Source organism: Oncorhynchus tshawytscha, linkage group LG32 (assembly GCF_018296145.1).
Source record: "Oncorhynchus tshawytscha isolate Ot180627B linkage group LG32, Otsh_v2.0, whole genome shotgun sequence".
NCBI classification, from domain to species: domain Eukaryota; kingdom Metazoa; phylum Chordata; class Actinopteri; order Salmoniformes; family Salmonidae; genus Oncorhynchus; species Oncorhynchus tshawytscha.
Genome location: NC_056460.1, coordinates 10,072,312 through 10,087,419, shown reverse-complemented (window position 1 = coordinate 10,087,419; position 15,108 = coordinate 10,072,312). Strand labels below are relative to the sequence as shown.

Here is a 15,108-nt window from a genome sequence, read left to right as displayed (position 1 = left end):
AATTATATTGGATACCTGTTGATGTATAAGATCCCTGTGACTTGATTGCACAGAACATTTTATGCTGAGGAAGAAAAAACTGCAGTGATGATTGATCTCTGAAAGTGAAACCTATCTGTGCTCACCCTGTAGGGGAAAAAAACTGCATTTTCGAGTTATTTAGATGTTGTAGTACAATACATTTTATGGTCTGTAGAATTTGTTATAATGCAGCTCTTGCCAACATGGCCAGGTGGCTCAGGAGCACCTCTACAAGAAGACATGTAGGATTGGTGACATAGAGATAGATAGAGGTGAAAGTAAGGCGGTATGGTCCCGGCAAAATAAATAGTGGGGATAGGCTATATAAGTAAAACATAAACAAAAAAATGACATCTATGCTATTACACCACTTTTATCATTACCGCATGTCAGAGCCATGAAAAGTTAGTGAATGGACTTGAAAACAGGTGGTATAGCCTACGATCCGAAATGCGATGTGGTTAGATGAGAATACTGGCATTTTTTCCAAGGCAGAGATGAGTGGCTGACACTGAGATGCTCGCGGACAGCAGTGGCCGCACAAATTCCGGCCTAATGGAATCCACAAATGTTATTACACTTTATGGTGTTTTGTGTAACAGGTGTCTCTTTCCATTCAACACTGTTGGGGGCTGGAAATATTTTGCAAGTGGGGATGAACGTGTGCAGGTAGCCCAGTAAAGGAGCATTTTGAAGTGATTATTTGACAATCAGATGAGAATATCATAACTGCTTGTGTTTATGCCACAATAAAAGGTAATACATTGTAAAAGTTAAATTACAAATCTTTACGACTAGGCCCACAGAGATCCTATTTAATTAAGGATTCTATATGTAATTATATGATTGGGCCCATGAACATGTTTGCACATATAGGAGGTCCCATACCGTGAAAAAATGTATTCTACTTTCACCCCTGGATAGGGGATTCCTCTTTCTATCTGTACCATTATAGCGTCTGTGACTGCACGGGAAGCGTCATTGAGGCTACAACCCATAGGAAAACCCACCCAGTTGACTAATTTGACGACTTTAAAATGGCGTAAGTATGATGGAAACCTTCAATGGTGCAGCCCATGCCAAAACAGCCTTTTGGCTACTAGAGGCCTCTATCATTCTCTATGATTGATGATGACTTGTATGGTAGTTGGACCTCGCCCTGGGTCGTCTGTTGACATTTACAGGCCAATAGCTTACCTGTCTGTGCTACAATCATTGTCATTGGCGGTATAAGCCCATTTGGAAGTTAAGACTTGTTGTGCGTGGTCTAATTTGTCTTTTTAATGTTGTTTTTTTGTGTGAAGAGGGTGAAGTGAAAGCTACTGGAGATTGTTTTCTCTGACTTTTCTTAGAAGGCAGCTTTACTAAAAAGGCTAAACCGTCTACAGTGAAATTGACTAAAACGTTCGCGTGCCGTATCAGGAAGAATGAACGTGATCATAGGAACAATGCGGAATGGGACCAGGGCAACTTTGAGGCAACCTCGGCTATTTACGGCTCTTGCCAGTTCAATGGTAAGTATAAAGTCAAGGAAAATCCATGTTTGTATGTTGGTCGCTTGTGAGTATAGACTGCAAGTGCAATAGTTACAGAATAACACCTTTTGGCAGCTTTCTGTGGCGATCTGGATTCCATCCTCTCTATAAACCCTCGCTAAAATAGTTCAAATAGACGATATGATTGTCAAAGTATTACTGTTGACATGTGCATTTGAATAAATATATATATATAAATCTAGGTTCTAGCGTTTAAAGACTAATTATAAGGCATTGTATGAAATAGCAGCATGCTGTTCATAGTAGATAAAGGAAGGGCAGCTGTTCAAAGAAAACCTGTATAGTCATTAGAGAACGCCGTATTCACCTATGGCACAGATATGCCATTCATATGGCCGTGAAGCAGCATTGTGCCATTAAATCTCAATCTTTAATCAAATAATTGACCTAAAGCAAAGTTCAACAGTAATTTGTCAGGTCCACTGAATAGGCTACTAAATTCCAAGTTACATTCAGATAGTAAGTTCTCCTAGTGCTGGGTTGGAACATAAAAATATTTTAAACTCAGGCCCCTCTCCCAGCATTGGGGAACAACCCCCCATTTCTATCTCAAGCACTGTTCATGACACAAACTGTTGTTGGAGGAGAGATTTTTTTTGTTTTGTTGCCAGGTTTAAAGATTATTTCCTGCAATTCTACCCATTTTGTCATGGGGTGCAGATACATGTTTTGCAGTTTTAAAGCTAATTTTCTTGCAATTCTATATGTTTTGCCATGTCTAATGTGTATCCATGTGATTCATTGTGTGACTCGACCATTACTACAAAATCTTTGGACTAAAAAACCCAGCTAAAAAACGTTAGCTGACGTGGGCTAGTTGATCTGGACATTTCTGAGAAGTTATAAATAGCTCTCTCAGGTATGCGATAACTGACACGACAAGAGGAGTACTGATGATGCACTACCTCATTTTCGAAATTTCACCTTGCGCATTCTACTATTACAACTCCCCCACACCCCCCCTGCCACCGTTTGGGTACCACTGCACCATGAGTTCTCAATGCCGGGATCTACACTGCTGTTCATATGACGAGCATAAGCAATGCACTATTATTGTGTGACTAATCTAAACTACTACCTCCTCAGATGCAGTGCTCCACTCAGACCAATAAACCTGTTGTCGCTGCCAAGATGCCTTTCAGGGTGAAAGTGACTGGAGGCAAACGCTACGTCTGGTGTGCCTGTGGACACAGCAAGAAACAGGTGGGTGTTCGTTCGGGCATGTCAAAATTCATGCCCGTGCAGGGCTCTAGCCTGTACCCTAGTTATTGATGGAAAAAACCAGGCCCGACCCTAACCCGATGTATGTCGGGCCCAGAGTACTAGTTGAAAGCATTGAATGTCAAAAAACAACAACTAAAGGATTAGGACCGATGAGCCAAAATTGACGCGATATTAACCCTTTCCTTTCCCAGCAGTAGTGATGTAGGCCTATATGCTCTCCTATATGGTCTTCTACATGAGAATAATGTCTGAGATTGTAATCTGTGCTATAATTAACTCATTTAAATCAGTGAAGCAATAGCACTGACAGTCTTTCTCTCGCGCTCTCTCTCTGTCAGCCCTTCTGTGACGGTGCTCACAGGACTAAGGCACCCAGCATCTCTCCACGACTCTTCACTCCCGAGAAGGACAGCACCCTTATGCTGTGTGCCTGTAAGCAAACCAAAAATGCACCTTACTGCGATGGCACACATTTCAAGGTCCTCTTCCAGGATCTAGTCAGCTCAGTGAAAAAAGTGTTTAAAATGAATAACGTTTAAAAAAAATGGCATGACGCAGCTAATTTCCTTATAACTGTACCGCCTATATTCATTGTTCATGAATCACTTGTTGACAAACATTTTATTTATGATAAATGGAAAAAGGCATTTATGTTTTGTCACTGTCCATAAGGGAATAAATAATGGCCTACTATTTCAATACACATTTTGTCACTCTTATTTTTCCCCCCTTAAACCATGCATTCTTTTGAGAAACATGCTGGTGTCTGGCAAGTTCATATAGCTGATATATGATGATCGTTCTTAAACTGAGTAAAAAAAATATAACCGCTTTTAACCCAACCCCTCCAAAAGACACACATACAGGTTTTGGAGAGTTGCGGGGGGGGGCTGCCACGCTGGGCACTCGGGGAGCTGTTGTTGTGAAGTGCCTGTGAAGTGCCTGTGGTTAAGTGGGCACAACAGCAGGCAAATGGCATCTAGGAATTTGATACCAGCAACCAATGGTTGCCAGCTCACTTCCCGCCAGATCTTCCAGTTGGACCTGAGATTCAAACTCGCAACCCTCCGGCCACTGTCTCACCTCTCTAACCACCAGGCTACCTGCTGCTTGGTCATGTTGTCAACAAGGCAGCATGATGCATCGTCCAGAAACCTATACAACATCTCCTTTCCATAAAATGTGTTTGTTTTTTCAAACTAGTTTTCATTGGGAAGGTAGATAAAGCATTTTTTATCAAAAGCAATCATTTTGGCTGTGTTTATACAGGCGTCCCAATTCTGATATGCTGCCCAATTATTGGCAAAAGATCTGATCTGATTAGTCCAAAGAACAATATTTGGGCAAAAAAATCTGAATTGGGCTGCCTGTGTAAACACAGCCTAATGCATGTGAAAACACAGAATCCTACTCATTACTCCGCTTTCTTAATCTAGCCTAGTCTGTCACTTTTGTTTTGAGACGACTTGCCATGGGCTTTGAACGGGGAAACTGGTTTATGCTCCAGCCTGGTCTCAGACTAGAGACTGTAAATCCGGGACACATTGTAAATCTGGGATACTCAAATTAGTATGATAAATTACATTTGGTATGGTTACATAAGACTGAGGATTACTTAAAGAAAAAATGAAAAGTAGGGTGGTTGGTTGGTCAGGGGTGGATAGGAGGGTGTATTATGTGAACATCAAGCAACCCAAAGAGTTGCATGTTCAAATCTCATCATGGACAACTTTGCAACTACTTTTTAGCTACTATGCAACTACGTTTTAGCTACTATGCAACTACTTTGCATGTTAGCTAACCCTTCCCCTAACCTTAACCCTTTAACCTCGACCCTAACACCAAGCCTAGCTAGGTTGCCACCTACAGTAGCTAACATTGGCTACAACAAATTGGAATTGTTAACATATCAAACGTTTTGCAAATTTGTAACATATTGTATGAATTGTAAGAAGTAACATATTATACGAATTGTAATCCATAACATATCATACCAAATGGATTATGGACACTTGCAAATTAATACATACCATACGAAATGTAATGTATACTAATTGAGGGTCCCGGATTTACGTTTACTATGTTACGTGATAACAACTTTGGAGGGGACCATTACATTTTCTCAAGAGCAATTCCTGAGGGGGACACCAAAAGTAGTGCTGTAACACAAATTGCCTACATTGTAATATGTTCAATGTATATTGAGGAATCATAATTACTACTACTGGATCATTTATATTGAGTTAAGTTGTCCCAACTTGTCAAATGTTTATAATAGTTATGGCAGTGTTCCTTATCAGTCCAGTGTGTATGCAGGTATTTGTATTTACAACCAGCAATACCAATAAGGGCCAGTAAGTGGCAATGGTACTGTACACTGTATGGGTGCGGTTTTCGTAAATACAATGAGCATCTCATCTAAAAATCTCAATTGAGAACCATCAAAGTTGGTCTCAGTATTGAATTGACCTTTTTTATTTGACTTCTGATATTTAATGACTATATAAATGTGTGCCACTGGCCTGAGTCTACTACAATAGCTTTACAAGAACAAAATGCTCAAAATAAGTACAGTTCTAAAAGCGAAAGAACTACTTCAATGAATAACCAAATAAATAAACCAAAATATCCTCCAAATATACTTATTTATTGTTCAGTCAGTGTTTCAACACTTCAAACAACAGCTATGGACAAGTATATCACACAACATCTACCCCTGAGTCCAGGTTGAAATTCTTTCATAATCAAATCCCCTCAAATGCTGCGTATCTTGCTTGGAGAGAAGCCGGGTGCAGCGGCCCTTGTGACTGATTCCGGAATCTACCTCTACATGGCCAGCGGTTAGCTACACAAAATCTCTGCTCGTCCTTATCTCAGGTTCAGCTGACGTTGATGCCATTTTCATTTTGTTGCTAATTGTCTGTCATTAATATGAATACGATGAATTTGAAGGCTTTATTTGATTGTAAAAAACAATATACAGTGCTGCAGATTACTTACGCACACATAACCAAACATTAACACAACATTAGCACTCAGGCAGAGTGCGCAAATTGGTTTTAGCAACCTTGATACAACCTTGGATATGGCCGATTATTACCGCCCCAAAAGGTAAGCAAAAGATTAAAGTCTCAATGAAGACGTTTGACATGGTCAACAACAACCACAAATCTGTTTTGTGCATGTAAACAAGTTGTCTTTGGTTACAATGTTGTGGAGTGAGGATTTACTCCTACTCTATAGCATTGGGAGGAAGCGATTTTTAAATATTTTTTATCTGCCGTAATATAATTTTCCATTTTCGTGTTTGCTGACCACACATTGGCATTTGTAGGGTGCATTCACTGCATTTGCATAAAGGAAATCTGTTTTGCTACACTAAATCTGAAACTTACGTTACAGGTCCAGCGCTCCACTCTATCCACTGAGCCTGTCATCGCTTCCAAAAAGCCTTTCAAGGCGGAGCTTGTATGTGGAAAGCGTCACTCATGGTGCACTTGTGGACACCGAGAGAAACAGGTGAGGGCACTACAATCATGCTTTACGTTGGCCACCATGTGCCCATCGCTCTGCTTTCATTGAAACGGGTTCATTGAACTCTGGATCAGATTGGCTTTAGCATACCAAAGCAGCAGATTATTCAGGTACTCAATCACCGGCTTGTTTCTCCCATCTTTCTGTCTTAGCCTTTCTGTGATGGAACCCACAAGGCTAAAGCCCAGGGCCTGATGCCTCAGCGCTTCGTCCCTGAGAAGGACTCCAAAGCTTAGCTGTGTGGCTGCAAGTACACCGCTAACCCACCATACTGCGACAGCACTCACAAGCAGGAATTCATTCAGTCTGCCCTGCTCAAGGGGAACACAAACTTCTGAATGGATAGGAGCTGCATGTGTTTTTGTCCAATTTACTGTGGTGTCAGTTCTGATCCTGGAGATGGGGGACCCTAATCACTGGTTCAGAAGGGTGATTGACCGCGAACAGATGACGTATGCATATCTGACGTGCTTAGATCTGATGTGATTGGTCAAACGACCGATTAGTGGAAAAAATATCAGAATTAAGCTGCCTGTCTAAATGCAGCCTTAGGGGCCTCATTAGAGTATAATGGGAAACTCTGGGCTTAGCACTAGCTTTGAACAAATCTCCCATTGTCATCCATACAAGATTTGCATGACGAGAGCTCTGTGAACAACTCAATTAAGGATTCATCACATGATAAGCAATTTGCAAGGTGATACTTGTTATGAGGCGATTCCACGATAACAGAATGATGCTGATATTCAGATATTTCACTTTAAAATGTAAAAACCAAAGATTAAAGTTATTCAGACCATTCAACTTTATGCACAAGGACTAGTTTTAACAATTTCCACAAAACACATTTACTTGAGTGCAGATGCAAAGTTTGGTAACAGAATAACAGTGTCTTAATCTTTGCAATCATTGTTTTTTTTTTTTTTGGCATACATTTTAAAGTGAAAAATCTGAGTCACGGCATTGTTCTGTTACTGTGGAATTGCCCTGTGTGGGAATGCACTGGTGCTTCTGTAAATGTTTGAAATTGTGATGAAACAGATATTTTAAATTGTAATGCTCCGCTAATGATACGCACAAGTATTGTGATGGACTGTTTCTCAAAATCAAGTATTGTAATAGAACACTAAATCATAAGATTGATGTAAGATGAATTAAGATGTATTTTTATAGATCTAAAAACAGTATTATTTCCTCCACGGTGTATTCTGTCTGTGTTGAAATTAAAACGATCAAATATTTTTTTTAAACTTTCTCTTAATTACTGTCACATTTTGCCATCCCATAACCTGTTTTGTACATCACTTATGAAGAAATACAATGTTTCAACCGAAAACATCCTCTGCCTTTGAAGTCATGAAAATCCAGATTCTTTGGAGAGCACAGTTACCGTGGATCCCAACTTAAAATCAAGTTAAACAGTCCTAAATAGCAGCATAATGATAATACATGATTTAAAGCTCTGCTACTCACAAATTGTTGTTGATAGCAATGTAACAGATTTAATGTATTAAAGGTCCAAATGGAGACTTATCACAGGAGCACTGGCAAGTTCTGATATTTGAACTACTCAAGAATATAACCCAAAAATTTATCAGAATGGGACACCGAAATCAAAACCAAGCAAGTAAACATTTTAATGACCTAAACATGCACATATGGCTGATATTTTAGAATAATATCATTGAATGGTCAAAATATACATTGAGGGAATGTCAAAAGTGTATGAAAATACAACAAGGTGTACATGGTCAGATATACATTTCTCTGATGTGAGTAGAACGGGTACCGGTATGTAAACGCTGAGAAACGTACAGTAAGCTACGTTTTGCAGACGATTGTAAGTGCTGCTTGAGGCTTGATAAATATAATGGCTTTTCTAATGTCAAAGCACAGGGAAGTTCAGTACTCGCATACTGTGATCTGCATTTCAAAGAAAGTGCATCAAACATTTCGTACATATCTATTGTCCTTGGTGATTGGGGCCATTACCAGTTGAAAGTACTGCATCTATCTACATACACCAGAGTTATTATATACAGTATGACTGACGGCAAGAAGACAGATCTTGCCTTTATATTTCTAGGTTTTATATATATATATATATATATATATACACACACATACAGTTGAAGTCAGAAGATTACATACACTTAGGTTGGAGTCATTAAAACAAGTTTTTCAACCACTCCACAAATTTCTTAACAAACTATAATTTTGGCAAGTCAGTTAGGACATCTACTTTGTGCATGACACAAGTAATTTTTCCAACAATTGCTTACAGACAGATTATTTCACTTATAATTCACTGTATCACAATTCCAGTGGGTCAGAAGTTTACATTCACTAAGTTGACTGTGCCTTTAAACAGCTTGGAAAATTCCAGAAAATTATGTCATGGCTTTAGAATCTTCTGATTGACTCAAATGATGTCAATTAGCCTATTAGAGGTGTACCTGTGGATGTATTTCAAGGCCTACCATCAAACTCAGTGCCTCTTTGCTTGACATCATGGGAAAAACAAAAGAAATCAGCCAAGACCACAGAAAAAAAATTGTAGACCTCCACAAGTCTGGTTCATTCTTGGGGACAATTTCCAAACGCCTGAAGATACCACGTTCATCTATACAAACAATTGTACGCAAGTATTAACATCATGGGACCATGCAGCAGTCATACCTCTCAGGAAGGAGACACATTCTGTCTCCTAGAGATGAATGGACTTTGGTGCGAAAGGTGCAAATCAATCCCAGAACAACAGCAAAGGGCCTTGTGAAGATGCTGGAGGAAACAGGTACAAAAGTATCTAAATCCACAGTAAAACGAGTCCTATATCGACATAACCAGAAAGGCCACTCAGCAAGGAAGAAGCCACTGCTTCAAAACCGCCATAAAAAAGCAAGACTACGGTTTGCAACGGCACATGGGGACAAAGATCATACTTTTTGGAGAAATATCCTCTGATCTGATGAATAAAAAATAGAACTGGTTTGCCATAATGACCATCGTTAGGTTTGGAGGAAAAAGGGGGAGGCTTGCAAGCCGAAGAACACCATCCCAACCGTGAAGCACGGGGGTTGCAGCATCATGTTGTGGGGTGCTTTGCTGCAGGTGGGACTGGTGCACTTCACAAAATAGATGGCATCATGAGGCAAGAAAATTGTGGTTATTTTGAAGCAACATCTCAAGACATCAGTCAGGAAGTTAAAGCTTGGTCGCAAATGGGTCTTCCAAATAGACAATGACCCCAAGCATACTTCCAAAGTTGTGGCAAAATGGCTTAAGGACAACAAAGTCAAGGTATTGGAGTGGCCATCACAAAGCCCTGACCTCAATCCTATAAAGAAAATTGTGTGCAGAACTGAAAAAAAAAGTGTGCGAGCAAGAAAGCCTACAAACCTGACTCAGTTACACCAGCTCTGTCAGGAGGAATGGGCCAAAATTCACCCAACTTATTGTAGGAAGCTTGTGGAAGGCTACCTTAAAATGTTTGACCCAATTTAAACAATTTAAAGGCAATGCTACCAAATACTAATTGAGTGTATGTAAACTTCTGACCCAGTGGGAATGTGATGAAAGAAATAAAAGCTGAAATAAATAATTCTCTCGACTATTATTCTGACAATTCACATTCTTAAAATAAAGTGGTGATCCTAACTGACCTAGGACAGGAAATGTTTACTGGGATTATATGTCAGGAATTGTGAAAAACTGAGTTTAAATATATTTGGCTAAGGTGTATGTAAACTTCCGACTTCAACTGTGTGTGTATATATATTATATATATTACATACCCATACAGACAGACAATCGCATCGCAGTGCCATTCAGCATTTTGTCAATTGATATTTTAAAGCCAAATTAATTGTGAAGACTTGGGGGAAGGAATCCGTGAACCGACTGCATATCATACAGTTACAAAACAATTACAATATCCTGTATAAAAGATACTCTATATACATGACCAGGTATGTACGAATGCTCACATTGGATACATATTGTACATTTTGTATGCATGTTTACTCTAACGCACAGACACACACACATTGAAATGTCTATTTGGCTGCACTTGACAGTCTGTTTGCTGATCACAATCGCCCTCTCCCTCAGTACTCTCTTGGCAGATTTTCTCCTTGTCTGTCCATTGGTCCATTGAGGGGCTACTCTGACATTTTGGGGCAATTCTGTTCCACTCTCCATGTTTCTGGGATGTATCAGATTTAGGTTGGGGGTGATACTGCCCCTTTGTCCCCTCCCCTAGTCTCAGTCGCTGCTCCATTGCTTTTGCCGTTGACGTTCACCTTGCGGGCGTTGCTCCCTGACTTGGAGGCTAGAGGGAGCCGTTGAGTACCGTTGGGTCCTGTGGTACCGCTGGGGCTCTGAAGGGTAGAGGGTTGGCCTCGGACGGCAGGGCTGGGCAGGGTGGAGACTCTGGGGACCTGACCAGCCGGGCTCAGGGCCTTGTCGCTGTGGGAGTCGCTCTCAGAGGTGGGGCTTGTGTTTACACCGTCGGAGTGGGCCTGGGCGGCACCTTGGGACAGCCTTCGACGCTTCCGGGTGGGCTTGACACAGTACTGCAGGGGGAGGGGGCCATTCTGCAAAGAGTCACAGAGAGAAGATGAGAACTCTCCAGACACGTGAAAGATCACTCAGATCCTAGGACCTAGCAACGTAGATGTTTAGTGAAGTTGGGATTAACGTTGGAAGTGACAACTGAAGCTTGGTCAGTGTTGTTGTTATAGCCAGTGTGTCAGTTGGCACTTACACGTCGCCAAGAATACATGTAGGCGATATCCATCAGCGTGTAGTAGTCCTTTAAGGGCTCATCAGTGTAGAGCACTTCAATCTGTCAAGGTAGAGATCATTATTACACATTAATCGCACACATGTCCAAGAAGGGGGGATAGTAGGGCCAGTCCACCTACGCGAAAGCATGCATGATCTACTGTATAGGAATGCAGCTTGTCACTCAAATACAGTATTGAGACAAAGTGGTTGTTGGTGTATACTGTGGCTTTCTATGGAGTTGTGAGGCGATGCTGTGCAGCCTGTAGCAATTACCCGTAAGGTGTTCGGAATGTCCATCTTGCTACGCAGGAACTTGGCTAAGTGCAGGACTGTCATGGCTGCCGGGCATTGCAGGAAGCGTTTGCTGTTGGTCTGAAAATGAAGAGGACAGCACGTGTGGTTAGAACAGATTTATAACTAGAGGGTAAGGGCATGACAATAATATGAAATGTTAGAAACATGTGGTCCTGTATGGCTCAGTTGGTAGAGCATGGCGCTTGCAATGTATGAATGCATGACAGTCGCTTTTAAAAGCGTATGCTAAATGGCATTCCTTATCATTGAGAGAGTGTGGATGACAAATTGACATTAGCGTTTGCATGTATATTGGGTTAGCATTTTATGGTTGAATCACTCACATTGTCTCCTTCTGTATCCACAGGTTGTGTGTCACTTCTATAAGCAAATGGAAAAACAGCATGGGTTAAGATGAGCATAGCTTTGTTTTGATGTGCTTTTTTTACCCAGCTTCCTGTTAAAACGTACTTGCACATAGAGATACAGCCCTATTGTAACACATTTGGTCTGTTCTATAATATAAAATATTAAGAGATCACACATTCTAGAACGTACTTGTTCTTCTCATGGAACTGAATGGAGAGACTGATGATTTCATCTTCTGCAATAATAGTCGGCTCCTCCACCACTTCTCCTGGCTCCAGGTGTTGGTTTTCCTGGTTTGTGTAGAAGTCCCGCCTTCGTTTCATCTCATCTGATGTAAACAAAACAATAAAGTTATTAGAGTGGAAAAGACATTGGCACGTGTCCGCTTTTAATTATTAAAGGGGGCAACTTTTCATGGGCAAAGTCTCAAACAGGCTTATTATACTGTAATTATCACTAAATATGCTCGTTGTAAAATACTGAAATGTACACTGAACACAAATATAAATGCAACATGTAAAGTGTTGGTCCCATTTTTCATGAGCTGAAATAAAATATCTAAAATTTTCCATACGCACAAAAACATACTTCTCTCAAATTTTGTGCAAACATTTGTTTATATCCCTGTTAGTGAGCATTTCTCCTTTGCCAAGATAATCTATCCACCTAACAGGTGCGGCATATCAAGAAGCAGATAAAACAGCATGGCCATTACACAGGTGCACCTTGTGCTGGGGGCAATAAAAAAGCCACAACACAATTCCACAGACGTCTCAAGTTTTGATGGAGTGTGCAAGTGGCATGCTGACTGCAGGAATGTCCAACAGAGCTGTTGCCAAAGAGTTTAATGTTAATTTCTCTACCATAAGCCACCTTGTACGTTGTTTTAGAGAATTTGGCATTACATCTAACAACCTCTCCCCTTCGGTCATTTGAAAATGAAATAATCTAAAAAATATTTTTATTTTAAGTGGTTGGTTTAAGTCTTAAAGTTGGTTGCAATTTCAGTTTAATCCACCAGAAAAGACTAAACAAATATTACAAAAAATATTATGGTTAAACCATTGCACATGGTTTATGAACTGATGCACAAAATGACCTACGAAAGTTTAATAAAAATGATTATACACAATTCTAGCAACCAATAGTATGAGATATATATATATATATATACACATACAGTACAAGTTTGGACACACCTACTCATTCCAGGATTTTTCTTTATTTGTACTATTTTCTACATTTTAGGATAATAGTGAAGACATCAAAACTATGAAATAACACACATGGAATCATGTAGTAACCAAAAGTGTTAAAAAAAAAATCCAAATATATTTGAAATTCTTCAAAGTAGCCACCTTTAGCCTTGATGACAGCAATATATATATAAAAAAATGGGGTATTGGAAATGATGCAGACAATTAGTGATAGAAGCCATAATCTATCTTCAATATTAAAACTGATCTACCCCATAAAAAAAGGCCTTACAACCTCAGACCATGAGTAACCACGCCAGCCCAAGACCTTCATATCGGACTTCTTCATCCTCTGAGGGGGAGGGGGGTGCTGAGGAGTATTTCTGGCTTTAATGAAGCGCTTTTTGGGGGGAAAACTCATTCGGATTGGCTCGGCGTGGCTCCCCTGTGGGTGGGCCTATGCCCTCCCAGGCCCACCCATGGCTGTGCCCCTGCCCAGTCATGTGAAATCCATAGATGAGGGCCTAATAAATGTATTTAAATTGACCGACTTCCTTCTATGAACTGTAACTCGGTAAAATCTTTGACATAGTTGCGTTTTATATTTTTGTTCAGTATTTGTATAGAAAACCCACCCCCTTACTCAAGAGATATGGTCTTACCTTTGAATAATCCAGGCACCAACTTGTATACAATGTCCTGTAGAGTCTTGTCTGACCTGAGAAAGGATATGCAAATGATAAAGCCACTTACTAAAGATAAGAGCATGTTGGTTGCACTATAGATGCATAATAACATAGGTACTCCGAGAGAGACGTGTGCGCGCACACACACATGCAATGTGACTAACCTGATACTGAGCTGTGGACACGTCTTGTGTACTTGCACATCACATCTGGGGCAGAACTTGTTGGTTTCCAGGAAGGCAACAATGCACGTCTTGCAGACTGGAGTAAGAAGACAGACTTAATGCTGGTGCTTAATACTGTATGACTTTTTATGAAAAGAAAATGCATTTCTACGTCAGTTTATAGGCCGGCCATATACTCTAGCCCATATACTAATAATGTTATTATTGGTTCATATTCATTTAGAATAATGCAGTGGACTTAGGAATCTTACATGAGTGCAAGCACTCCACAATGGTTGTGGCATCGATGAAGTAGCCCACACACAGTGGGCATATCAGGTTAGGATTCAGCTCTGTGATTTTTAGCCGACTGGGTTGCATTTTATCCATCTGGAAGGATCTGCAAAAAAAAAAAAAAAACATCAAAGAATTACTTAGGTAGCAAGATTTGAACCACTAAAGTACATGACACATTTAGTGACCTTTTCTGCTGTTGTGATTTGTTTTCCAACACAGGGCCTATACATACAAAATGTGTACTGACATATTGATGTGGTCCACTGACATTGTCTATAATAATATGGATCACGTGTTTTTGTTAGAAGCATGGCTACTAATTATATGACTATTTATTTTGTAATTATTTCCAGCCTGATTGTTTTTTAAATATATTTCCCATCCATCAATGTAACAAAATACGTTTGGAACTGCTCTAGTCTAGACCCGACTACCCCAGTGGGGCCTGTGCACGGGGAGGCACGTACCCCAAACCCAGAGAAGACCCACAATGAGCCCCTCCAATACCAGTGGGTTCTTATGCATTATAGACATTCTTTATAAAAACTATGTAAAGACAGACGAAAAATACGCTTAGATGGAGAGTGGGAAACAAAGCAGCCATCTTAAATTCAGTGACAGGACTGGATATGAGAAACGAACAAGAGAGAATCCAAACATAACACCCGAGTACCTCCGTTTGTGTGTTGATGTACCTGTGCATCGCGATATGCGAATAAAAACAATTGATGCCTTTGCTTCCTACCTGATTTGACATGAAAAACACCAGTACCTCCCGACGTGGATACAGGTAAATTATTTTGACTTGGTTAACGTTAGATCTTGCAGCAGCGCCAGAAAATGGCTTTTTTTTCCCCCACATAGTCAGAGGACCGCCCATTATGGTCACGTGATATTATTTTCAGTCCCTGCCGCTTGCCATATACATTGTATTTGCAACATTTTATTTAAAAAAAAATACAACTCTCGCGGATAAGTC

At 40.2% G+C, this 15,108-nt stretch overlaps 2 protein-coding genes and 1 long non-coding RNA gene across 3 annotated transcripts; 2 read left to right on the top strand and 1 right to left on the bottom strand.

The window, feature by feature from the left end:
• The first annotated feature begins 1,172 nt into the window (after positions 1-1,172).
• LOC112245767 (CDGSH iron-sulfur domain-containing protein 3, mitochondrial) lies at positions 1,173-3,504 on the top strand. The gene is made up of 3 exons (XM_024413931.2): positions 1,173-1,535; positions 2,664-2,780; positions 3,140-3,504. Exons 1-3 carry the CDS (start codon positions 1,449-1,451, stop codon positions 3,338-3,340), a joined length of 405 nt encoding a protein of 134 aa, XP_024269699.1. The 5' UTR covers positions 1,173-1,448; the 3' UTR covers positions 3,341-3,504.
• A 223-nt stretch (positions 3,505-3,727) lies between these two features.
• On the top strand, positions 3,728-7,758 carry LOC112245701. Its single transcript, XR_002952788.2, has 3 exons — positions 3,728-5,912; positions 6,204-6,320; positions 6,488-7,758. It is a non-coding gene; the product is annotated as an uncharacterized LOC112245701 (long non-coding RNA).
• A 2,247-nt stretch (positions 7,759-10,005) lies between these two features.
• LOC112245673 (polycomb complex protein BMI-1-like) lies at positions 10,006-14,994 on the bottom strand. The gene is made up of 9 exons (XM_024413810.2): positions 14,875-14,994; positions 14,105-14,232; positions 13,833-13,929; positions 13,645-13,700; positions 11,976-12,114; positions 11,762-11,798; positions 11,397-11,495; positions 11,101-11,181; positions 10,006-10,930 (listed from the first exon to the last, which is right to left on the bottom strand). Exons 2-9 carry the CDS (start codon positions 14,220-14,222, stop codon positions 10,556-10,558), a joined length of 1,002 nt encoding a protein of 333 aa, XP_024269578.2. The 5' UTR covers positions 14,223-14,232; positions 14,875-14,994; the 3' UTR covers positions 10,006-10,555.
• Positions 14,995-15,108: the final 114 nt, after the last annotated feature.